We start from the raw sequence: 26,534 nt of genomic DNA on the forward strand, positions 1-26,534 counted from the left end.
CCTCATGTGGCATCAACATGTGTTTCTCACATGTTCCTAAAGCGATGGCTTCCAAAAAGCTTCAGTTTCAGGGTGCGATGAGTGTGGTAATGGACGGAGAAGACATAATTGCGACATGATGTTCCCCAGTGTTCCGGGACTCGTGATGGCCGTTAGCTCTCGCGTATAACAGTCAGAGTGAAATGTAAAATCTTGGAAGGGATATTTCCGCAGCTCCGTTGCTTGGAGCCAAAGGAGAGATTTCCAGAATCCGCTGGCAGGTTCTTGCTCAGGGAATTAGGGCTCTGATGTGAGTCCTTAACTGTGAAATAACCTGCATTTTATTTCATGCCTGATTCATAAATTGGTCGTTCGTTTTCTTTTCTTTTTTTGTTATTAATCCTCAACCGAGGGTATTATTTCCATTGATTTTTAGAGAGAGCGGGAGGGAGAGGGAGAGACAGAGAGAAACATCGATGTGAGAGAGACACATCGATGGGTTGCCTCCTGCACGCACCTCGACCAGGGCCAGGGTACGTGCAACCGAGGTCCATGCCCTTGATGGGAATCGAACCCAGGACCCTTCAGTCCGCAGGCCAGTGCTCTATCCACTGAGCCACACCGGCCAGGGCAGTCATTCGTTTCCATACTAAGTGGTACCCCAAGCATGCCACACCAGTGGAAGTCCGTCAGTGGCCTTTGCCCGGGTAGGGTCGCACAAAGGGAAATGGGATGCCCAACATGCCAGCCAGATGGTGGGTTAAAAAAATCCTTGCACCCCAGCCAGTGTTGCTCAGTGGATAGAGCATCAGCCTGTGCACCGAAGGGTCCTGGGTTCAATTCCTGTCAAGGACACATGCCCGGGTTACAGGCTTCTCCCCGGCCCGGGCCCTTGTCAGGGCGGCGCGTGCAGGAGGCAACCCATCACTGTGTCTCTCTCACATCGATGTTTCTCTCCCTCTCCCTTCTACTCTCTCTAAAACATCAATGGGAAAATATCCTCAGGTGAGGATGAACAAATCTATACTAATAAAAGAGTAATATGCTAATTAGGCCTGACGTCCTTCTGGACAAAGCCATGGTGGCGGGGGCCAAGGCAGAAGCAGTTAGGGGCGATCAGGCCTGCAGGGGAGAGCAGCTAGGGGTGATCAGGCCAGCAGGGGAGAGCAGTTAGGGGCGATCAGGCCGGCAGGGTAGCATTAGGGGCATCAGGCCGGCAGGCAGAGGTGGTTAGGGGCGATCAGGCAGGCAGGCAGGCACGTGAGCAGTTAGGAGCCAGCGGTCCCAGTTTGGAAAGGGTGCAGGCTGGGCTGAGGGACCCCCCCACCCACCTGTACATGAATTTCGTTCACTGGGCCTCTAGTAAATAAACAAACAATGCCACTCTTTGTAACTCTCAGCAGCTTTTTGGTGTCCCAGTATTTAGATGGATTCCAATATTCCCTCGAATGCTTGGAGCCTCTGACATCTTCCTGCCCCTTGAAATGAAAATGGAAAGGATCTTGGGGTTTAGAAGTCAGAAAGCGTTAGGTTCTCACTCCCTGAATCCATTAGCAGCTTTCCACAATCAGGGCTTTCCCAAACATAAACAGAGCGCTTTAAGCTTCCCTCTCAGTCCGACTGGTGTGGCTCAGTGGTTGAGCATCAACCTCGGAACCAGGAGGTCACGGTTCACTTCCCGGTCAGGGCACATGGGCGTGCAGAAAGCAGCCAATCGATGATTCTCTCTCATCATGGATGTGTTTGAATTCCTTCTTGGATGGAGGAGGTTGGCAGCCAACCTGTTTTCCAGGAACAAAGTTAATACCAGTCTCAGATTGTATCTGTGATCTTGCATCTGCGACACTATATACAGCAACATTTAAAAATAACTACCTATACAAAAAAGATAAAATTTAACAACAAACAAAAAAGTGGGGAAAAACAGACTTTATAGATAAAACTAAAGGCCCAATGCATGAAATTCATACCAGGGGCTCGGCCCTCACAGCCCCGGCTTTGTCCAGAAGGTCGTCCGGGAGGACATCCGGAAGGTCGTTCGGCTGTTTGGTCTAATTAGCATATTACCTCTTTTTATATAGGATTACAGGAAATCCAGATATGGGCATTAACTGATAGAAACTTAAAAAAAGTAAGTAGCTTGTCCTGTGTTGCTCTGTGGTTGAGCATTGACCTCTGAACCAGGAGGTCACGGTTCGATTCCCGGTCAGGGCACATGCCCAAGTTGTGGGCTCCATCCCCAGTGTGGGGCTTGCAGGAGGCAGCCGATCGATGATTCCCTCTCATCGTGGATGTTTCTCTCTCTCTCTCTCCCTCTCCCTTCCTCTCTGACATCAATAAAAAATATTTTTTAAAAAAGCAATATATCATGTACGGCAAAGGCTCAATAACATGCCAGCCGTGTGCCCTGCTTAGAAAAACAACCAAATTCCATGCAGCCAACCAAGACCTCCAAGCTCACGCATGAAGAACTGTGATTGTAAAAGGACCCACGGTCCCACAGTCGTGTTGATGACAGAAGGGCGTGGAGCCCTCAGGCAACTCGGCTCAACGCCTTGAGTGGGGAAGGCAGAGAAATTCTCTTGTAGGAACAGCCTATAAAATGCCTTTGCTCCTAGCTTTTCCTTCATTTTCATAGGAAAAATACAGGCTCTCTCTCTTTCTCACACACGCACATGCACACACTCATGCACACACACACTACATTCATTTCAGCAGTTATGTGGACTCCGGGAAAAGTAATATCTCTCTCTATATAAAAGCCCAAGTGACCATCGCAACTGAACAGATGACCGAACATGTTGCATGGGTGACCAGGCCGGCAGGAGGGATAGTGAGGGGCGACCAAATGACCAAGCAGCAGGCTGCGGGGGGCGACCAGGCCAGCAGAGGGGTTAGTGAGGGGCAACCAAACAACTGAACAGCAGGCTGCGGGGGGCGACCAGGCCAGCAGAGGGGTTAGTGAGTGGCGACCTAATAACCAAGCAGCAGGCTGCATGGGGTGACCAGGCCGGCAGGGGGGTTAGTGAGGGGCGACAAGGCCTGGAGGGGGTGCAGTTGGGAGCAACCAGGCCGGCAGAGGGTGGGCAGTGAGGGGCGACCTGGCCGGCGGGAGGGCAGTTGGGGGTGACCAGGCTGGCATGGGGGGCAGTAAGGGGTGACCAGGCTGGCAGGGGGGCAGTAAAGGGTGACCAGGCTGGGGGGGGGGCAGTTAGGGGTGACCAGGCCAACAGGGGGGGAGAGTTGGGGGCGACCAGGCCAGCAGGGGGGGGCAGTTGGGGGCAACCAGGCCAGTGGGGGGGGGCAGTAAGGGGTGACCAAGCCAGCGGGGAGGTCAGTTCGGGGCAACTAGGCTGGCATGGGGGGCAGTTGGGGATAACCAGGACAGCAGGGAGGGCAGTTAGGGGCTATCAGGCAGGCAGGAAAGTGAGCAGTCAGGAGCCAGTGGTCCCAGATTGTGAGAGGGATGTCTGACTGCTGGTTTAGGCCAGACCCCTCCCCTGAGGGGTCCCGAATTGGAGAGGGTGCAGGCTGGGCTGAGGGGACCCCCCCCCCCCACGAATTTCATGCACCGGGCCTCTAGTCATTACATGAATGCAACTAAATAATTCACTCTCTATTTTTAAAAATATATTTATTATTGATTTAAAGAAAGAAGAGGCAGAGAGAGAGAGAAACATCCACGATGAGAGAGAATCATGGATCGGCTGCCTCCTGCACGCCTCCCACTGGGGATCGAGCCTGCAACCCAGGCCTGTGCCCTGACCAGGAATCGAACCGTGACCTCCTGGTTCCTAGGTTGACACTCAGCCACGGAGCCACACCGGCTGGGTGAGAATTCACTCTCTGTTTAAATCTATCCCACCGTGAGACGTGGTAGCCAGCTGACTCGCGAATGCTATTCCTTAGAATTTAAACTTTGCTTTTTTTTGAGAGGTAACGTGCACACGAACAGGTTTACAGGGCCTTGTTTGGGTTTATTTTTATTTTTCTGCTGCTTGCCACTTCCATGAAATCATCGTTATCCCCGCCCCCCCCCCCCTTTTTCCCTTTAGGAATTGCGAGGGGCAGAATATTCGCTACAAGACGTGCAGCAATCATGTAAGTTCTGTGATAAAAATACAGGATCTAGTAAACGCTTATCAGCGGTCGCAGTTACAATGCTGTATGTGCCCCATAAAGCTCACCATCGCCCGGTCCCTTTGTGCACATTTTGAGTAATTGTTGAATCGACAGCAGGTTTAAACAATTCCATGCTGCTACCTTTGTGTGCCCTTTTACATTTATGAGCTAATTTGGTACTTCATAATTTCTGAATTCCTAGAAATAATACCTAATGTCTATAAACACCTTCAGAGTTCAAAGGGCTTTTTGTTGTTGTTGTTAATCCTCATCCGGGTATATTTTCCCATTGATTCTTAGGGAGAGTGAAAGAGAGGGAGAGACAGAGAGAAACATTGATGTGAGAGAGACACATCGATGGGTTTGCCTCCTGAACGCACCCCGACCAGGGCCAGGGCCGGGGAGGAGCCTGTAACTGAGGTGCGTGCCCTTGACTGGACTCAAACCCGGAACCCTTCAGTCTGGAGGCTGACGCTCTATTCACTAAGCCAAACCAGCTAGGCCCAAATGGCTTTTTAAAAATATATATTTTTATTGATTTCAGAGAGGAAGGGATAGGGGGAGAGAGAGAGAAAAAAAACATCCATGATGAGAGAGAATCATGGATTGGCTGCCTCCTGCATGCCCCCTACTGGGGCTCGAGCCCACAACCCAGGCAGTGTGGAGTGTGCAGGAGGCAGCTGATCCATGATTCTCTCTCATCATGGATGTTTTTCTCTCTCTCCCTCTCCCTTCTTCCCTGAAATCAATAAAAATGTATTTTAAAAAGAAAACAAAGGGGACTGTGTCCTGCGTCTGAAAATGTATTTCCAAGATGGATATCATCGGGCAAAATTTGGCGTCTACATACTGTAAGCTTTAGTTATTTGGGGTGGGGTGTGGGGGGAAAGGGTTGGAGAGTGATCCGAATAAATAAGGTGGCCCCATCTGTAGGTCATTTAGATTTCAGGTAGAATTCCACAGTTGTGGATTCAGTGGTGTTTTGTTGTTGTTGCTGGTTTTCATTTTTAAATATATTTTTATTGTTGATAGTATTACAGATAACTCCCATTTCCCCCCTCCCCCCCTCCTCCCAGCCCCTACCTACTCCCCCAGGTCTTCACCACCCTATTGCCCGTGTCCATGGGCTATGCATATCTATACTAATAAAAGGGTAATATGCTAATTAGACCGGACATCTTCCAGACGTCCTTCTGGACAAAGCCACGGTGGTGGGGGCCGAGGCCGAGGCGGGCAGTTAGGAGTGATCAGGCCGGCAGGGGAGCAGTTAGGGGCATCAGGCCAGCAGGCAGGTGAGCGGTTAGGAGCCAGCAGTCCCAGATTGCAAGAGGGATGTCACGGATTGGAGAGGGTGCAGGCCGGGCTGGGGGACCTCCTCCTCTCCCCCGCCCTGCACAGATTTCGTGCACTGGGCCTCTAGTCTATATATACATATAAAAGCCTAATATGCTAATTGTCCCTCAAAGGTTTGACCTTTCAACCAGTTGCTATGACCACCAGAGTGCAGACGCTCCAACCTGTAGGTTACCTTGCTGCTGGGGTCCAGCTGATTGGAACTGGCCAGCCATGCCTTGGAGCCCTCCCACAGTCCCTCCCTGGCTCCAATTGACCCTGATCATGAACCAGTGGGGTCCCTCGGCTTGGCCTGCGCCCCCTCACCATTCGGGATGCCTTGGGGTATGTTGGAGAGCCGGTTTCAGCCCGATACCCGCAGCCCAGGCCGAGGGACCCCACCGGTGCATGAATCTGTGCACGGGGCCTCTAGTACTAGTAAGTATGTAAGTTCTTTGGTTTATTTCTTCTCGTCCCACCCTCCCCCCACATCGAGGTAAGTCAGTCTGGCCCATGCCTCCTTGCTTCGGTTCTTATTTGGCTGGTCAATGCCTTTGGTTCCTTGGATTCCACATATGCGTGAGATCATGTGATTCTTGTCTTTCTCGGTTTGACTTATTCCACTAAGCATCGTGCTTTCCAGGCCCAGCCCTAGCCGCCGGTGTGGCTCAGTGGTTGAGTGTCGGCCTGCAGACTGAAGGGCCCCGGGTTCGATTCCCAGTCAGGGCACATGCCCGGGTTGTGGGCTCCACCCCCAGTGGGGGGCGTGCAGGAGGCAGCTGATCCATGATTCCCTCTCATCATGGATGTTTCTCTCTCTCTCCCTCTCCCTTGCCCTCTGACATCAATAAAAATATATTTTAAAAAATATCTCTCAGGGCCATGCATTCTGTCCCAAAGGGCTTTTTTTTGGGGGGGGGGGGGGGCAGGGGGAGAAGAGTTGGTTAATCCTTTTGAGGATATTTTCCCGTTGATTTTTAGGGAGAGTGGGAGAGGGAGAGACAGAGAGAAACATTGATGAGATAGACACATCGATGGGTTGCCTCCTGCACAAGCCCCGACCAGGCCAGGGAGTGAGTCTGCAACCGAGGTATGTGCCTTTGACCAGAATCGAACCCGGGACCCTTCCGTCTGCAGGCCGACGCTCTACCCACTGAGCCACACTGGCTGGGGCTAAGGATTCCGCCTTGAATGTTGAGAAGGAAGGCGGTGGCTCCCGGGAGAGAGGCAGGCGGGGTGTGGCCTCATGGAACACCGGTCCACGTGTCCAGCCTCCGCAAGCCCCTGTCACGGGTGACCCTTGACCTCTCCCGCCAGGACTGCCCGCTGGACGCTGAGGACTTCCGAGCCCAGCAGTGCTCCGCCTACAACGACGTGCAGTACCAGGGCCGCTACTACGAGTGGCTGCCGCGGTACGATGACCCCGCCGCCCCCTGCGCGCTCAAGTGCCACGCGCGGGGGCAGGCCCTGGTGGTGGAGCTGGCGCCCAAGGTGCTGGACGGCACGCGTTGCCACAGCGACTCCCTGGACATGTGCATCAGCGGCATCTGCCAGGTAAGCCACGCCCCTTCCCCGGAGACACCACGCCCCCTCTCCCGAGGCGCCACGCCCACTTCCAAGAAAGAATCTTTTTTTCCTTTACTTTTTTTTTAACCCTCACTCAAGGACTCACTTCCAGCCCTGACCGGTGTGGCTCAGTGGATAGAGCATCAGCCTGCAGACTGAAGGGTCCCGGGTTCGATTCCGGTCAAGGGCATGGACCTTGGTTGCGGGCACATCCCCAGTAGGACGTGTGCACGAGGCAGCAGATCGATGTTTCTCTCTCATCGATGTTTCTAACTCTCTATCCCTCTCCCTTCCTCTCTGTTAAAACTCAATAAAATATATTTAAAAAAAAAAAAAAAAAAGAAGGATTCAATTCCACAGCTGTGGGTTCAGGTTTGTTTTTTGTAGTTGTGGTTGTTTTAATTTTTTAAATATATTTTTATATATTTTTATACTTACATAAAATATAAATATATTTTATGTTTTCCATTTATTTTACTTTTTATTTTTAAATTTTTATTTTATTTATTTTATATATTTTTATTGATTTCAGAGAGGAAGGGAGAGGGAGAGAGCAAGATAGAAACATCCATGAGGAGAGAGAATCATGGATCGGCTGCCTCCTGCACGCCCCCTACTGGGGACCGAACCCCCAACCCGGGCATGTGCCCTGACCGGAAATCCAACCGTGACCTCCTGGTTCACAAGTCCACGCTCAGCCACTGAGCCTCGCCGGCCGGGCTGAGAATTTGCATATTTAACGAGGTCCCGGGACCCCACTCCAAGAACCACCGCTTGGGAAGGTTAGCTGTGCTTGGTTCTGTGAGCTTTTTCATTCATTGTCTTGCTGACACGACTTCATTGTTTGGGGTTTTTAGGGGCAGTGACTTATTTGCTGAAAAGGTAGCATGAATTCATTCTTTTATTTCTTAACATTTAAGGAACCATATTCTTTTTTTCTTAATATTTTTTTTTCATTGATTTCAGAGAGGAAGGGAGAGATGGAGAGATAGAAACATCCATGAGGAGAGCGAATCATTGATTGGCTGCCTCCTGCACGCCCCCTACTGGGCGGGGGAGGGAATCGAGCCCATAACGCGGTCATGTGCCCTTGTCCCGAACTGAACCTGGGACCCTTTAGTCTACAGGCGGAGGCGCTACCCACTGAGCAAAACCGGCCAGGGCAGCATGCATGCATCCTAAGTGGATGTTCAGAGTGGGCTTGGGAGCGCTGATGGGTGGGGCTGAGTCAGGCCAGCCCCTCAGGGCTGTGAGGGGGGGGGGGACTCAGGGGCCTGTGATGCGTTGTGGGGACGGTTTAGGGGTGGCTTTGAAAGTAGGGTTCCTCCTCCATTCCTCTGACTTCTGGGTGGAGAAACACTGAAATAATGAATGGCTGGCATTCCTCTACCCTATTACGATCATATCAAAAACAGCTCTCATGCCCGGCCAGCGTGGCTCGGTGGCTGAGCACCAACCTATGAACCAGGGGGTCACGGTTCGATTCCCAGTCAAGGGCACATGCCCGGGTTGTGGGCTCCATCCCCAGTGGGGGGCGTGCAGGAGGCAGCCGGTCCACGATTCTCTCTCCTCATGGATGTTTCTCTCTCGCTCTCTCTCTCCCCTCCTCTCTGACATCAATAAAACTATATATTTTTTAAAGTTAGGAAACAAACTGAGGAGCTCAGGAAGGTGATCATCGCCCTAGGTCTTGCAAGGCCCTACCAGGTGTCCTCAAACTACGGCCCGCGGGCCACAGGCGGCCCGCCGAGGACATGGATCCGGCCCGCCAGGTGCCGCTGCCTGTCCTGCTTAGCAGCCGACGCGTCCCGGGCCCGCAGTGCGCATAGGAATTTGTTCATAGTTTTTTTTTTAAACTATAGTCCAGCCCTCCAACGGTCTGAGGGACAGTGAACTGGCCCCCTGTTTAAAAAGTTTGAGGACCCCTGCGCCTAAACACTCTTCCAAAAAAAACCACCCGAGCTCCTAAACCCACGCCCTTCCGGGCGGCCTGAGGGAGGGCGATGCTCACTCTCAGGAAATGCAAAGTGCTCGCGGAAACCCCCCCCCCCCCCCGCAAACCTCCCCCCGCCCTCCCCCCCCTCCGCTGGTGTGAGGACAGTGCTTGGCCCGGGGCCTGCGTGTCTGTCATTTAATCATGGAATATTACTCCCCCCGGAGAGAGTTGCATGGATGTAAATTACTCATTGATTGAATCCCAACCTTGCCAGTGTGTTTCCAAAATCCATCACTCTTAAGCCGTTCCATATGTGCTTGTAAATATTATGGTGATGGCTCCCTCACCCTTCCTCTCTGAAATCAATAAAAATGTAACTTTACATGATGGCTTTTTAAAAAAAAATATATTTCTTTATTGATTTCAGAGAGGAAGAGAGAAGGAGAGTGAGATAGAAACATCCATGATGAGAGAGAATCATGGATCGGCTGCCTCCTGCACGCCCCACACTGGGGATGGAGCCAAAACCCAGGCATGTGCCCTGACTGGGAATCAAACCTGGGACCCTTCAGTCTGCAGGCTGACACTCTATCTACTGAGCCAAGTCGGCTAGTGCTGTTTTGTTTTGTTTTAATTGATTTTTAAATAAATTATATATATATGTATATTATTGATTGTTTACAGAAAGGAAGGGGGAGGGAGAGAGAGTTAGAAACATCGATGAGAGAGAAACATCGATCAGCCGCCTCCTGCGCACCCCCTACTGGGGATGTGCCCGCAACCAAGGTACATGCCCTTGACTGGAATCGAACCTGGGACCCTTCAGTCCGCAGGCCAACGCTCTATCCCCTGAACCACACCGGTTAGGGCTTAATTGATTTTTTATTGATTAAGTATTACATATGTGTCCATATCCCCCCATTGCCCCACCCCACTCCCGTACATGCCCTCACCCCCCTGGTGTCTGTGTCCATTGGTTAGGCCTATATGCATGCATACAAGTCCTTTGGTTGATCTCTCCCCCTTCCCCCACCCTCCCCCGCCTTCCCTCTGAGGTTTGACAGTCTGATCGATGCTTCTCTGTCTCTGGATCTGTTTTTGTTTTTTTGTGGGGTATTTTGTTGTTGTTAATCCTCACCCAACGATATTTTCCCATTGATTTTTAGGGAGAGTGGAAGAGAGGGAGAGACAGAGAGAAACATTGATGTGAGAGGGACACAGTGATGGGTTGCCTCCTGCACGCGCCCTGATAACCTGCAACGAAGGGACGTGCCCTTGACCAGAATCGAACGCGAGACCCTTTGGTCCGCAGGCAGACGCTCTATCCACTGAGCCACACCAGCCAGGGCTGTAACTGGGTTCTTCATCATCCGCTGATACGAAAGGGGAGGAAGGTGTAGAATGGTGTTGAGATGTTGGCGTCAGGTGACCTGGGTTCCTAAAACCTTTACTGAAATAAAACAAGGTTTGCCTGTAAATGAAAAAATAAAACTAAAAAAAATTAATTAATTAAATAAAAATAAATAAAACCATTACTGACATAATTCACTGGCTGTGTAATGTCGGAAAGTTGTTTAATCTCAGTAACATTCGGATGCTTTATTTGTAAAAACAGAGATAAAAGGGCCAGCCGGTGTGGCTCAGGGGTTGAGCATCGACCTATGAACCAGGAGGTCATGATTCGATTCCCGGTCAGGCAACAGGCCGGGGTTGTGGGTTCGGTCCCCAGTGGGGGGCGTGCAGGAGGCCGCCGATCCATGATTCTCTCTCATTGTGAGATGTTTCTGTCTCTCTCTCCCTCACCCTTCCTCTCTGAAATCAATAAAAATGTACTTAAAACACACATACACACACACAGAGAGAGAGATAAAAGGCATCAAGTATATTATAAGGTTGATGGAAAGATTAAACGAAATAATGTCTTTATAATGTGCTTGGCCCAATGCCTGGCGCATGGCAAGCATTCAATGAAAATCAAGGAGTGCTACTAATATTTACTACTCTCTTTATAAAACCATATCATCAGGCCCTCACTGGTGTGGCTCAGGCAGGCGTCCTCAAACTACGGCCCGCGGGCCACATGCGGCCCCCCGAGGACATTGATCCGGCCCGCCGGGTGCCGCTGCCTGTCCTGCTTAGCAGCCGACGCGTCCCGGGCCCGCAGTGCGCATAGGAATTTGTTCATAGTTTTTTTTTTAAACTATAGTCCGGCCTCCAACGGTCTGAGGGACAGTGAACGGGCCCCCTGTTTAAAAAGTTTGAGGACCCCTGGATAGAGCATCGGCCTGTGGACTGAAGGGTCCCGGGTTCGATTCCGGTCAAGGGCATGTACCTTGGTTGCAGGCACATCCCCAGTAGGAGGTGTGCAGGAGGCAGCGGATGGATGTTTCTCTCTCATGGATGTTTCTAACTCTCCCTCTCCCTTCCTCTCTGTAAAAATCAATAAAATATATTTTTAAAAAAACATATCATCAGGATGGAAGGATCCTAAACGTCACTGGGTTCAGCCACCCATTAAATAATTGGATCTCTTCTCCAAGGTTCCCACCCAGAGCCCCCTGGCCCATGGCCGAGTATTCCTGCCGGACACCTCTGACCTGCCGGACGTTGTCAGAGGGCATTCAATGAGGCTTAAACCCGTCCCTCTCACCATCGGGAGCTTCACAGAGCAGGTGTAATGCTTCCCCCTGACTGCCCCGTAGGAATAAAAACTGTCCCCTGCCTGGCCAGCGCGGCTCAGTGGCTAGGCGTCGACCTATGAACCCAGAGGTCAGGGTTCGATTCCCGGTCAGGGCACAGGCCCGGGTTGCAGGCTTGATCCCCAGTGTGGGGCGTGCAGGAGGCAGCCGATCCATGATCCTCTCTCCTCATGGATGTTTCTCTCTTTCTCTCTCCCCCTCTCCCTTCCTCTTTGAAATCAATAATATATATATAGATATATTTTTTTTAAAAGAAAAAAAAAAAGGGATAACCCCGTTAATACGAACGCAATCGCATTCCGCCTCCCGTGTTCTCACGGCTCTGACCCCTGCTCTGTCGCAGGCCGTGGGCTGTGACCGGCAGCTGGGGAGTCACGCCAAGGAGGACAACTGCGGGGTGTGCGCGGGCAACGGCTCCACCTGCAGGCTGGTGCGGGGACAAACCAAGTCACACGTGTCTCCCGAGAAAAGTAGGTGTCACCCCCAGTGCGACGTTACCTTCACACGAAACGTGCTTGCCTTTCCGCGGGTAGACTTGGTTTCATGAAATGACGAGGGTCCCGGTGCTCAAAGATTCAGGCACAGGGGGGGGGGGGTCCCTCAGCCGACCCGCACCCTCCAATCGGGGAGCCCTCGGGGGAGCCCTCTCCAGTCCGGGCGTTTCTGTCCGTCTTTGCAATCATAGGAGCGAATTGTCTGAGACCCCCACCCAGTTTGGTTCGGTGCTCTCAGAATCATAGAGGCGTTTTTTTCTTTGATCCATTGGTGGAGATTTCCTGGAAGTTTTAGGACATCTTCCCTTTAATTTTTCCTCGACACTCTGACTTTACTTATGTCTCTCACCTTTGCTTTCCCTCCATCTCCCACCACAACAGTCACTTGCTCCAGACTCACTTTGCTCTAGTGTCTAGGACAGTGGTCGGCAAACTGTGGCTCACAAGCCACATGCAGCTCTTTGGCCCCTTGAGTGTGGCTCTTCCACAAAATACCACGTGCGGGCGCGCACGTACAGTGCAATTGAAACTTTGTGGCCCATGAGCAGAAGTCGGTTTTCGGCTCTCAAAAGAAATTTCAATCGTTGTCCTGTTGATATTTGGCTCTGTTACTAATGAGTTTGCCAACCACTGGTCTAGGACAGTGGTCGGCAAACTGCGGCTCGCGAGCCACATGCGGCTCGCAAGCTGCAGTTTGCCGCTCTGTTGACTAATGAGTTTGCCGACCACTGACCTAGACTCTCGATTCCAATAATTACAGGCTGTTGTTGTTCCTTGTGATTAAGCCCCTATCCCAGTGGTCGGCAAACTCATTAGTCAACAGAGTGGCAAACCGCAGCTTGCGAGCCCCATGTGGCTCGCGAGACGCAGTTTGCCGACCACTGGTCTAGGAGATCCGTCTGCCACCAGAACTACGATTCCCAGCATTCCTGGTGCTCCCCGTGCTCCTGGTGTTCCCTTCCTGCTCTGTCTCTGTCCCATGGCCTCCCGCTCTGCCAAGTCCTCCAAGCCGCCAGCTCTCCCGCTCTGCTCTCCACCTGGCGCCTGTATATGCAAATTAACCTTCCATCTTTGTTGGGTTAATTTGCATACTCACTCCTGATTGGCTGGTGAGCGTAGCAGAGGTACGGTCAATTTACATGTTTCTCTTTTATTATATAGGATGTGTTGTCCTCAGGAACACTGCACTTGAATTGTGTTAACCTTGAAAAATGCATTTGTTTTGTTATTTTGACTTCTTAAAATTAGAGTAACAGAAATTCCTTGGAATGTCAATATTTTTCCAATGACAGAATAGTGAGTTTATAAAAGTGGGATATTCTAAAATTCACAATGAGAAACTTTTGTAGGAGTTGGATGCCACCCAATAACTTGCCAGCGACTTAATGATATTGTATTAGAGGAGTTCATTTTGCTAAATTTTGGAAAATATGTGTTTTCAATTTTATACAGGGATAGTAAAAAATTTTATGTTCCTATTCTCCCATTATACAACAACCAAAAGTTACTTGAAAATTTTGTTTAATTCTGGGCCCACATTTTCACGTGCCTTATCTATACTAATAAAAGGGTAATATGCTAATTAGACTGGACATCTTCTGCACGTCCTTCTGGACAAAGCCACAGTGGTGGGGGCTGAGGCAGAGGTGGTTAGGGGCAATTAGGCCAGCAGGGGAGGGAAGTTAGGGGCAATCAGGCCGGCTGGGGAGGGCAGTTAAGGGCGATCAGATTGGCAGGGGAGGGCAGTTAGGGGTGATCAGGCTGGCAGGGAAGGGCAATTAGGGGGCAATCAGGCCAGCAGGCAGAGTGGTTAGGGACGATCAGGCAGACAGGCAGGCGAGCAGTTAGGAGCCAGCAGTCCTGGATTGCGAGAGGGATGTCCGGCTGCCGGTTGAGGCCCGATCCCAGCAGTTGGACATCCCCCAAGGAGTCCCAGATTGGAAAGGGTGTAGGCTGGGCTGAGGGACACCCCCCCCCATGCACGAATTTCGTGCACTGGGCTTCTAGTTTTTAAATATTTGCCAACTTTTCCGGTAAACCATAAAATCGTCATTTCTTTGATTTGCCTCCCTTTGATTGCTAACAAGGTAAAAATATTGTCATTGTTGCTCCTTCCTGCATTTTATTTCATTTTGTTGCTTTTTGTTCTCACTCCTCCACCTTCATTTTCCCATTGGCACGTTTTCCTCAGCGTTGTGAAGGGTGACCGTTTCACAAATGCTGAGCTTTTATCCGTTATACCTGTGTCCTAGGCTGCTCTTGGCTTGCCATGGACGTTAAATATTGCTTGTGCTTTTAGAACGAATGCTTTCTAAACTTCAGATATTCAGACATGTCCCTCTTTTCACTTAGGTAACACCTGCCTTTTAAATAACACTTGCATTTGGGGGTCAGTACGCTTTTCTGTAAAGGACCGGATATACATGTATTAGGGTTTCTGGGGTGGGGGGCAGGGAGGTGGACAGGTTCTCTGTCCCCACTCAGCCCTCCCATTGCGGTGCCAAAGTGCCCACAGATTACCTGTGAACCAATGGCATGGCTGTGTTCCAATAAAACTTTATTCACAAAATGGGCTGCAGGCTGCATCTGGCCCGCGGGTTGCAGTCCGCTGACCTCTGCCTCGAGGGGCCATCAGATGTTGATTACAGCAAGAAAGGAGTCACGGAGGCTAAAGGAAGAAGTAATTCCAAAAAGGAGGCAGAGCCCTGGCTGGTGTTGCTCAGTGGATAGAGCGTTGGCCTGCAGACCCAAGGGTCCTGGGTTCGATTCCTGGTCAAGGGCACGTACCTGGGTTGCAGGCTCCTCCCCGGCCCCGGGCCCTGGTCAGGGCGAGTGCAGGAGGCAACCCATCGATGTGTCTCTCTCACATCGGTGTTTCCCTCTGTCTCTCCCCCTCCCTTCCACTCTCCCTACAAATCAATGGGAAAACACCCTCGGATGAGGATTAACAAAAAAAAAAGGAAAAGAAAAGAAAATGGAAAAGAAAAAGGAGGCAGTGGGCAGCCACGTTAGATGCTGTCCTGAGCCCTCAGGCGGGGTACGGCCCCCCGTTTCTCGCTGGCAGTTGGGAGATCACCGGCCGCCTCAGCGAGAGTGGTTTTGATGCATTTCAGGCTGAAACCACAGCCTGGTCGCTGTGGGTCGCTGAGCGAATAGACGGCGAGGGTAAAGAGGGAGCGGTTCTCCCAGACAGGAGGAGGGCTGCGCACCCACAGCAGGTCAGAGCTGCAGTGAGCCCGGGGTTTAAGAAGTGTGGGAGCCCTGGCCGGTGTGGCTCAGTGGATAGAGCGTGGGCTGTGGACTGCAGGGTCCCGGGTTCGATTCCGGTCAAGGCCATGTACCTTGGTTGCGGGCACATCCCCAGTAGGGGGTGTGCAGGAGGCAGCTGATCGATATTTCTCTCTCATTGATGTTTCTAACTCTCTATCTCTCTCCCTTCCTCTCTGTAAAAAAGCAATAAAAATATGTTTTAAAAAAAAAGAAGTGTGGGAGCCCTGGCCAGTGTGGCTCAGTGGATAGAGCATGCGGCCTGGGAACAGAAGGGTCCTGGGTTCGATTCCAGCCAAGGGCATGTGCCTGGGTTGCAGGCTCAATCCCCAGTAGGGGGAGGTCAGGAGGCAGCTGATCAATGATTCTCTCTCATCATTGACGTTTCTATTTCTCCCTCTCCCTTCCTCTCTGAAATCAATAAAAAATACATTAAAAAAAAAAAAAGAAGTGTAGGAACCCTGGCCGGTGTGGCTCAGTGGATAGAGCACCCGGCCTGGGAACAGAAGGGTCCTGGGTTCGATTCTGGTCAAGGGCACGACCCTCGGTTGCAGGCTCCTGCCCAGCCCGGGCCCTGGTTAGGGCACATGCAGGAGGCAATCCATCGATGTGTCTCTCTCCCATCGATGTTTCTCTGTCTCTCTCTCTCCCTTCCACTCTCCCTACAAATCAATGGGAAAATATCCTCGGGGTGAGGATTCACAAAAAAAAATTTTTTTTAAATTAAAACAAACAGCAGAGCATCGGCCTGCAGACTGAAGGGTCCCGGGTTCCATTCCGGTCAAGGGCATGTACCTTGGTTGCGGGCACATCCCCAGTGGGAGGTGTGCAGGAGGCAGCTGATGGATGTTTCTCTCTCATCGATGTTTCTCACTCTCTCCCTCTCCCTTCCTCTCTGTAAAGATCAATAAAATATATTTTTTAAAACAAACAACAGAAAACACACGGTGCCCTGGCCCTCGCTCCATCCCAGCCCCTCAGGCCTGTGGCTGCTCTGAGGCTGGCCCGCCAAGGCCGGTCTTGGCTGGATTGCCCCGGGGCCATATGGAAACACTTTCCTGCAATCAGCTCCTCCGTGTGAAAGAAATGTGGCCAGGGCAGCCACGTCCCCTCCCCCCGGGTGTGCATCGCCCGCGAGGCACCCAGGTCCCCACCTTGCCAACCCGTCCAGCGGCAATGACCCCCCTGGGCCATGCACGAGTGGGGACACGGCAGGGAGATGCCCTGGGGGCGATGCACGAGGTGTCTCCCGGGCCCATTCTCCCCATGGGTGGGTGGGTGGGGGGGCAGGTTCCAGGTGGGAGAGCTGGAGCCAAAACCTTTGCTCTGAGCAGTCAGAAATTCATTCAGATACAGCACATGCATTTCCTGTGCGGAGGGAGGCGGGGAGGCTGAGCCGGCTACCGGCCCAAACAGCTCTGGGGGTGGGAACCGGGACTGGAGGCTGCTGGGAAAACACCTCTGAAAACAGCCCTGACCGGTGTGGCTCCGTGGATAGAGTGTGGCCTGCGGATTGAAGGGTCCCAGGATCGATTCCGGTCAAAGGCATGTACCTTGGTTGCAGACCAGATCCGGGCCCTAGTTGGGGCACATGCAGGAGGCAACCCATTGATGGGGTCTCTCTCACATCGATATTCCTCTCTCTCTCTCTCTCTTTCTCTCTCTCTCCCCCTCACTTCCACTCTTTCTAAGAATCAATGGAGCCCTAGCCGGTGTTGCTCAGTGGGTAGAGCATCGGCCTGTGAACTGAAAGGTCTCAGGTTCAATTCTGGTCAAGGGCACATGTCTGGGTTGAGGGCTCAATCCCCAGTAGGGGGCGTGCAGGAGGCAGCTAATCAATGATTCTCTCTCATCATGGATGTTTCCATCTCTCTCTCCCTCTTCCTTCTTCTCTGAAATTAATTTAAAAAAAATATTTTAAAAAAGCTAAAAAAAAACCCTAACTGGTTTGGCTCAGTGGCTAGAGCGTCAGCCTGCGGACTGAAGGGGGGTACTGGGTTCGATTCTGGTCAAGGGCATGCACCTTGGTTGTGGGCACATCCCCAGTAGGTGGTGTGCAGGAGGCAGCTGATCGATGTTTCTCTCTCACCGATGTTTCTAACTCTCAATCCCTCTCCCTTCCTCTCTGTAAAAAAATCAATAAAATATATTTTAAAAAAATTAAAACTCTAAAAACAGCAACCAGGCCCAGCCTCATGGCTCAGTGGTTGAGCATCCACCTAGGAACCAGGAGGTCAGGGTTCGATTCCCAGTCAGGGCACATGCCCAGGTTGCGGGCTCCATCCCCAGTGGGGCAGCGTGCAGGAGGCAGCCGATCCGTGATTCTCTCTCATTGGGGATGTTTCTCTCTCTCTCCCTCTCTCTTCCTCTCTGAAATCAATACAAATATGTTAAAACTAGAGGCCCGGTGCATGAATTCATGCACATTAAAAGGAAATTAATTAGAAAAGATATTTTAGAGGCCAGGGAGGGACTGCGGGAGGTTGGCTCCAGGGCGTGCCCAGCCTATCTCACCCAGTCCAGATTGGCTGGACCCCAGCAGCAAGCTAACCTACCAGTTGGAGCATCTGCCCCCTGGTGGTCAGTGCGCATCATAGTGACTGGTTGAACTGTCAACCAATTGGTTGTACATTTAGCATATTAGGCTTTTATATATATAGATAAATAAATAAATAAATAAATAGAGAAAACTCTAAAAAACAGCAACCAGCCCTAACGGGTGTGACTCAGTGGATAGAGCGTCGGCCTGCGGACTGAAGGGTCCCAGGTTCGATTCCGGTCAAGGGCATGTACCTTGGTTGCGGGCACATCCCCAGTAGGGGGTGTGCAGGAGGCAGCTGATGGATGTTTCTCTCTCATCGATGTTTTTAGCTCTCTCTCCCTCTCCCTTCCTCTCTGTAAAAAAGCAATAAAATATATCAAAAGAAAATAAAAAATAAAAATAAAAAACAGCAACGAGGAAGCAAACACCTTGGTTTGACGAGTCTGGGCTCAGCGCCGAGGGGCCCACTTGTATTTCCGGGTTTGTCCCTCATTTTGGTCTCGTCCGCCTAAGGGCAGGCAGGCATGGGGCTAGTGAATAACTTCACTGAGCGCTCTGGCAACCTAGGGACATGCCCTCGGCCAGCATTGAGCCCGGGACCCTTCGGTTCAAGGGCCGACACTCTATCCACTGAGCCAAACTGGCCGGGGCAACAATGCACATTGAAAACATCGAAAGCCAGCAATTCAAAATAAAACCAACGTCACCCCAATAAATATACTTTTTAAAAATGTATATATTTGTATTGACTTCAGAGCAGAAGGGAGAGGGAGAGAGAGAGATAGACACATTAATGATGAGAGAGAATCAACGATTGGCTGCCTCCTGCATGCCGCCCACTGGGGACCGAGCCCACAACCCAGGCATGTGCCCTTGACCAGAATCTAAGCTGGAACCATTCAGTCCATAGGCTGACACTCTATCCACTGAGCCACACCAGCCAGGGCCCAATAAAAAAAAAAAGATAGGGCCCTAGATGATGTGGCTCAGTGGGTAGAGCACTGGCCTGCGGACTGAAGGGTCCTGAGTTCAATTCCCTGCAAGAGCACATGCGTGGGTTGCGGGCTCCATCCCCAGTGGGGGGCATGCAGGAGACAGCCGACCCATGATTCTCTCTCATCATTGAGGTTTCTCTCTCTCTATCCCTCTCCCTTCCTCTCTGAAATCAATAAAAATACATATTTTTTTTAAAAGAAAAAGGTAGGAGTGAGGTTGCCAAAGTGACTAGAGTAGCTCTCTCCTTGGGTTACCAGGGAGCACGTGTCTTTAGGTTGGTATCGTTCTCCTTGGAGTTTATAATGAAAACTAGAGGCCCAGTGCACGAATTTGTGCACAGGTGGGATCCAGCTGGCTGGCCCAATGGGAGCCCATGGGGTGGGCCGGCTGGGGGGAGGGGCCGAGGGAGGGCTCCAGGGCGGGTCCAGCCCATCTCACTCAGTCCCGATCAGCCGGACCCCAGCAGCAAGCTAACCTACTGGTCCCAGCGCCTGCCCCCTGGTGGTCAGTGCATGTCCTAGCGAGCGGTTGAGCTGCCTTAGCATATCATTAGCATATTACGCTTTGATTGGTTGAACAGCCGACTAGACGATCGGACACTTAGCATATTAGGCTTTTATTATATACACTGAGTGGCGAGATCATTATGACCACCGGACGTTTGTAGGTAAATTAGCCGTACGCTGCATCGTATGGGATATGGAAGCCGAAGGCCTGTTCGAACACCTTTGCTGTCTGCGGTTACCGAGATAAAACGTCTCCAATTCACACAGGAACACAGGGATTGGACAGTGGAGCGTTGGAAAAAAGTCCTGTGGTCCGATGAGTCACGTTTCCAGTTGCATCATGCAGACGGCAGAGTGAGAATTTGGCGGAAACAGCATGAAAACATGCACCCCACACGCATGAGTACAACCCTTCAAGCTGGTGGGGGCGGTGTTATGGTTTGGGGCATGTTCTCCTGGCATGATTTGGGCCCTTTAATTCGTGTGGAACAACGTCTGAATAGCACAACATACCTAAGTATCGTTGCTGATCAAGTTCATCCTGTCATGTTGATGGCGTATCCCCATGGAGATGGCTTCTTCCCACAAGACAATGCACCATACCACGGTGCTCGTATTGTGCAGGAGTGGTTTCAAGAACATGAGGGAGACTTTACCTTTCTTAGGTGGCCCCCACAATCACCAGATCTCAATCCAATTGAGCATTTGTGGGACGAAGTTGAAAGAGCCATCAGGCAGCTGGTTCCACAGCCATCAGATCTCACAGAACCGGACAGTGCTATCCCTCAGGCCTGGTGTCAGATTCCTCGCATCACCTTTCAGCATCTCGTGGAGTCAATGCCAAGAAGAATCGCCGCAGTGTTGAAGGCAAAAGGTGGCCCAACGAAGTACTGATGGGGTGGTTGTAATAATCTGGCCACTCAGTGTAGGATCCATCAGCTGATATCAATGACAGGGCTTCTGGCCCGGAGCTAATGTTTATTGATTGGTTTAGTATGGTGCAGACAACTCATTTCCTGGACATCTTGCTACTTAGCGAAGCTGGGATCGGCAGCAGGAAATGAGACATGGGAAAACTGTGTCGGACCAGCTGGTCTTGAGCTTTGTGTGTGGGAGGGAGATGAGCAGAATCAGCCTTCCGGGGCCCTTGGGTCAGCCCGGCGATTGCAAAATCCAGCAAGTGCATCCCAGGCCGGGAATGCTTGTAGCGAACATACATGTTGGGATTAACACAGTTAAAACCGGGTCTCACCGTCGAAGGGTTAAGAGTGTGGATGTTGGTTCTGACTCCAGCTCCACTGATTCAGAACTCTGAACTTAAGCAAGTCATTCACACTTGGAAAACTTCAGTCTTTTTTTAAATTTCTTAATATTTTTATTGGTTTCAGAGAGGAAGGGAGAGGAGAGGGAGAGAGAGAGAAACATCCATGATGAGAGGGAATCATGGATTGGCTGCCTCCTGCACACCCCACAATGGGGATCGAGGTCGCTACTCGGGCATGTGCCCTGGCCGGGAATCGAACCGTAACCTCCTGGTTCATAGGTCAATGTTCTACCACTAAGCCACACCAGCCAGGCAACTTCAGGTTTTTTTTTCTTTTTTTTTTAAATCCTCACCTGAGGATATTTTTCCATTGATTTTAGAGAGAATGGAAGAGAGAGGGAGAGACAGAGAGAAACACTGATGTGAGAGAGACACATGGATGGGTTGCCTCCTGCACGCACCCTGACCAGGGCCCCGGCTGGGGAGGAGCCTGCAACCGAGGTACATGCAACCTTGATCGAAATCGAACCTGGGACCCTTTGATCTGCAGGCTGAGGCTCTATCCACTGAGCAACACTGGCTGGGGCAACTTCGGTTTTCTCCATTGTAGAGCTGGGTTTTTATTGGACCGAATGAGGTAATTTATCTTGTTACTTGGCAACATGCCTGGGGGCCTACTAAGCGCTCAGCATGGTTTTAATAACTTACACTTATCAAGACCTCATTGGACCCTCTCAACAACCCCTTGACACAAATATTCTTATCATGATCTTATAGACATGAGAGGCACAGAGAAGGTAGGACACGTGCCCAAGGTCACAATTGTGACCTGGCAGAGTTGATAGTCCCACCCAGGTTGCCTGGCACCACAGTCTGTGATCTTACCCACTATCCCACACTGCCTGTCACTGGTAGTTTATAAAATAGGCAAATGGCGTTAAAGGGTGGCGAGTGGGAGCCCTGGAAGATGGCACAGTGGTTAAGAGTGTCAAGGATCTCTTATCCCAAATGTCAATTTAAAAATTTTGGAAGAGTGCCAAACAATGGAAGTGTTCAGCAGGAACCAGTCACCACCTGCACCATCACCATCATCACCAACACCATCACCACCACCACCACCATCATCACCAACACCATCACCATCACCACCACCACCACCACCACCATCACACCATCACCATTAACACCAACACCACAATCACCACCACCATCACCACATCACCACCACCACCACCATCACTACCACCATCACCACCACCACCACTATCACCACCACCATCATCACCACCACCACCACCACCACCACCACCACCATCACACCATCACCATCAACACCAACACCACAATCACAACCACCATCACCACATCACCACCACCACCATCACCACCACACCACCATCACCATCACCACCACCATCAACACCACCACCACCATCACCACCACCACCACCATCACCACCACCACCATCACCATCACCACCACCATCACCACCACCACCATCACCATCACCACCACCACCACCATCACCATCACCATCACCACCACAATCATCACCACCACCACCACCACCACCACTAAGTCTGAGGGTTCCCAGACATGGACCTCCTATAATTAACACTGTGGGGTGGAATAGAGATGAAACCTTCTCTCCAGCTAGTTGGTTGGCGCCACTGGCTTCTACCCCCTCGGAATCCACAGTGAAGGAGCCTTAGAAGCAGGCCTGCTTGGCCATTCCACCTGCAAACGTGTGAACGTAGCACAGAGCGCCCGCTCTACTGCATCTACAGTCGGACCCTCCCTCCATCCGGGTCTCTAGTGCGGGCCTGCTCCAGACTGAGGGGGAGCGTACCAGGAGCCACTGGTCTTATTGAGAAGTGGCCCATAGTGACAGACAAGGCAAAGCATGGCAGCAATAGGTACCACAGAACTAACTGAATTTCAAACAAAATCACCGACAATTAAAAGGTCTTAAAAGGTTATGAGCAAACACCAGCACATCTAAGTATATAAAGAAAGAGGCTGTAGAGGGCCCGGCTGGGCAGGCACCTGAGCTTTAACGGTTTCTCCAGGTGATTCTGGGAGGTGCTGGCATCTCCAGGGATCACAGAGGCTTCTGCAGATGCGCAACCTTTTCTGGAGAGGGTCAGGGCAGGTAGGGTCCGTAGGCCTAGCCTGCGATCAGGGCCATCTTCGGCCCATTTGCCAGTCCCCAGTCCTGCCACACCACGCCACCCACCCTAGTTCCTTTATTCGCCATCCACTGATCAATCAGAGCCTGTGGGCCAGTGGGGAGGGACCAAGAGGTCAGCTGTTCTGCCCGCTCGCCAGTCCCCAGTCCCACCCTGCAACCACCCACCCAGTTTCCCGAGGTTTTCCATTCACCATCCTGCAATTGGAGCCTGAGGGCAGGGGGGTGGGGGGAGGAGGGACTGAGAGGTGGTCAATGCACCTCATAGCAACTGGTCGAGAGGTTGTTCTGGTTGTATGTTTACCTGGCTTTTATTATAGAGGATTTTAAAAATATATTTTTATTGATTTCAGAGAGGAAGGGAGAGGGGGAGAGAGAGAGAGAGAGAGAGAGAGAGAGAGAGAGAGAGAGAGAGAGAGAGAGAAACATCAATAATGAGAGAGAGTCATGGATCAGCTGCCTCCTGCACGCCCCATAATGGGAATCAAGCCTGCAACCCGGGCATGTGCCCTGACCAGGAATCGAACCTGGGACCCTTCAGTCCCCAGGCCAATGCTCTATCCACTGAGCCAAACCGGCTAGGGCAAAATATATATATTTTAAAAACTGTTCAGTGTACAGTTGCTTGTCATGATCTAAGGAAGAGGTTCCCCTTCCAGGTGGTCCCGTGTCCCCAGCCTTGTCCCGCTGTCCCCCAACGTGCATTTCTCGGCAAAGGTAATGTGAACATCTGTGGATTTGGTGCCCTCTACCCAGCCAAACACTTTCAAGCTTTCTTTAATGTGATTTACAAATGGACTCAGCCCTGGCCGGTGCAGCTCAGTGGATAGAGTGTTGGCCTGCAGACTGAGGGTCCCAGGTTCGATTCCCAGTCAGGACACATGCCCAGATTGCCGGCTCGGTCCCCAGTGTGGGGTGTGCAGGAGGCAGCCGATCCGTGATTCTCTCTCATCATGGATGTTTCTCTCTCTCTCCCTCTCCCTCTCCCTTCCTCTCTGAAATCAATAAAAATCCTATAATAAAAGCCTAATATGCTAAGTGTCCGGTCAACTGGTTGGCTGTTCAACCAATCAAAGTGTAATTTGCTAATGATATGCTAAGGCCGCTCAACTGCATGCTATGATGAGCACTGACCACCAGGGGGCAGACGCTCTGACTGGTAGGTTAGCTTGCTGCTGGGGTCCAGCCAATCGAGACTGAGCGAGATGGGCCAGACACACCCTGGAGCCCTCCTGCGGTCCCTCCCCAACTGGCCAACCTCCCATGTCCTTCCCTGGCCTAAATCATGCACTGGTGGGGTCCCTTGGCCTTGCCTGAGCCCTCTTGCAATCCGGGACCCCTCAGGGGATGTCAGAGAGCCAGTTTCAGCCCGATCCCACAGGCCAGGCCGAGGGACCCCACTGGTGCACGAATTCATGCACTGGGCCTATAGTCCTATATAATAAAAAGATAATATGCAAATTGACCATCATGCCCTCGCACAAGATGGCCACCCCATGTGGTCACAAGATGGCTGCCACAAGATGGCTGGCAGGGGAGGGCAGTTGTGGGCAATCAGGCCAGCAAGGGAAGGCAGTTAGGGGCGACCAGGCCAGCAGGGGAGCAGTTGGGCATTGATCAGGCTGGTAGGGGAGTGGTTAGGGGGGTGATCAGGCTGGCAGGCTGGCAGGCAGGCAGGCGAGAGGTTGGGAGCCAGCAGTCCTGGATTGTGAGAGGGATTCCACAGGGATCGGGCCTAAACTGGCAGTCAGACATCTCCCAAGGGTTCCGAGATTGGAGAGGGTGCAGGCTGGGCTGAGGCACACCCCCCGCCTCCCCCAGTGCACGAATGTCATGCACCGGGCCTCTAGTATATTATAAAGAAATAAAAATGGTCTTAAATGAAACGACAGGCGTGGTACTAATATGCCCTGTACATAGTAGGTGCTTTCCCAAGACTTTTGGGCTGTCCGGTAGAAATGACAGTTAACACATTGTGGACCACTTGTTTTATTGCTAGCTTTACCCAGCTGCCAGGTAAGTTTCTGTGGAATGCGTACAGAAAACGTTTTACATAAACGTTCAAGGCACTCCTTAAAATTAAATACCCATTGCATTTTGAAGTGATTGATCACATGTTCTCACAAGCTAATAGCTTTTATAAAATATATTTTATTGATGTCAGAGAGAAAGGGAGAAGGAGAGAGAGATGGGAACATTCATGGTGAAAGAGGATCATGGATCAGCTGCCTCCTGCATGCCTCCTACTGGGGATCGAGCCCAGAACCCTGGCATGTGACCTTGACTGGAATCGAACTCAGACTCTTCCGTTTCCAGGCGGATGCTCTATCCACTGAGCCAAGCCAGCTAGGGCCAAGCTAATAGCTTTTTAAAGAATTCTCATGTTTGGCCACAAGCCTTAGAACGGGGAAAAACGAGAATTCTCGTGATCCGTCCGCAGTGTGTTTGGAATGCTTCGCCCTGCCCCCAGGTTTGATTGACTTGCCCACGTTTGCCGACCCTGGTCCTGTGCCCTCTCCTAGGGGAGGAGAACGTGATCGCCGTGCCCCTGGGGAGTCGGAGTGTGAGAATCACCGCGAAAGGACCTGCGCATCTCTGTAAGTAGGACATTTTCTTACGGTTTTCTGCAAGTTTATTTAGCAAAAAATATTCTATAATAATAAAAGCATAATATGCTAATTAGACCGGCCGTCCTTCCGGGCGTCCTTCCGGGCGTCCTTCCGGACGACCTTCCGGGCGAAGCTGGGACTGCGAGGACCGAGCCCCTTGCACAAATTTCGTGCATCGGGCCTCTAGTAATAATAATAATCGTTCTTTTTTAAAAATTTTTTTTTATTGATTTCAGAGAGGAAGGGAGAAGGAGAGGGAGAGAGAAACATCTGAGGAGGGAGAGTTATGGATCGGCTGCCTCCTGCACGCCCCCTAGTGGGGATGGAGCCTGCAACTCAGGCATGTGCCCTGACCGGGAATTGAACCGTGACCTCCTGGTTCATAGGTCAACGCTCAACCACTGAACCATGCCGGCCGGGCACTATAACTAATTTTTTAATCCTTACCTGAGGATATATTTCTATTGATGAGAGAGAGAGAAAAACATCAATTGGTTGCCTCCTGCCCACGCCCCGACCAGAGCCTGGGCCAGGGTGGAGCCTGCAACCAAGATACATGCCCTTGACCGGAATCGAACCTGGGACCCCTCGGTCCGCAGGCCGACGCTCTATCCACTGAGCCACACCGGCCAGGGCTGGACCTGATTTTTCTTAGGATACGAAAGGTGGTTCCCAAAAACACAGCCCCAAAAAGAGTTGTGTAAATTCTAACAACAGTCAAGAGACAGTAAACCGAATAAGTAAACGTGAAACAAAATAAGTAAAGGCAGAAATGATCACTTCCAGGCATGTGTGGTCTGGCCTACTGAGGATAAGTTTAGCCCGGCTGGTGTGGCTCGGTGGTAGAGCGTCGACCTAGGAACCAGGAGGTCAGGGTTTGGTTCCTGGTCAGGGCACATGCCCGGGTTGCGGGCTCCATCCCCAGTGGGGGGCATGCAGAAGGCAGCCGATCCATGATTCTCTCTCATCATGGATTTTTCTCTCTCTCTACCTCTTCCCTCCTCCCTGACATCAACAAAAATATTTTTTTAAA

At 51.3% G+C, this 26,534-nt stretch overlaps 1 protein-coding gene across 1 annotated transcript in view; it reads left to right on the top strand.

Moving 5' to 3' along the window:
* The window catches only part of ADAMTSL3 (ADAMTS like 3), a gene marked incomplete at both ends in the record, with an annotated part of 163,338 nt that overhangs the window by 60,969 nt on the left and 75,835 nt on the right, over positions 1-26,534 (top strand). Inside the window, 4 exon segments of the mRNA XM_080651713.1 lie at positions 4,035-4,080; positions 6,751-6,987; positions 11,978-12,104; positions 25,415-25,489. Coding sequence (XP_080507839.1) covers positions 4,035-4,080; positions 6,751-6,987; positions 11,978-12,104; positions 25,415-25,489 — 485 coding nt within the window.

This window comes from Plecotus auritus (genome assembly GCF_963455305.1).
Source record: "Plecotus auritus genome assembly, chromosome: 15".
Taxonomy (NCBI): domain Eukaryota; kingdom Metazoa; phylum Chordata; class Mammalia; order Chiroptera; family Vespertilionidae; genus Plecotus; species Plecotus auritus.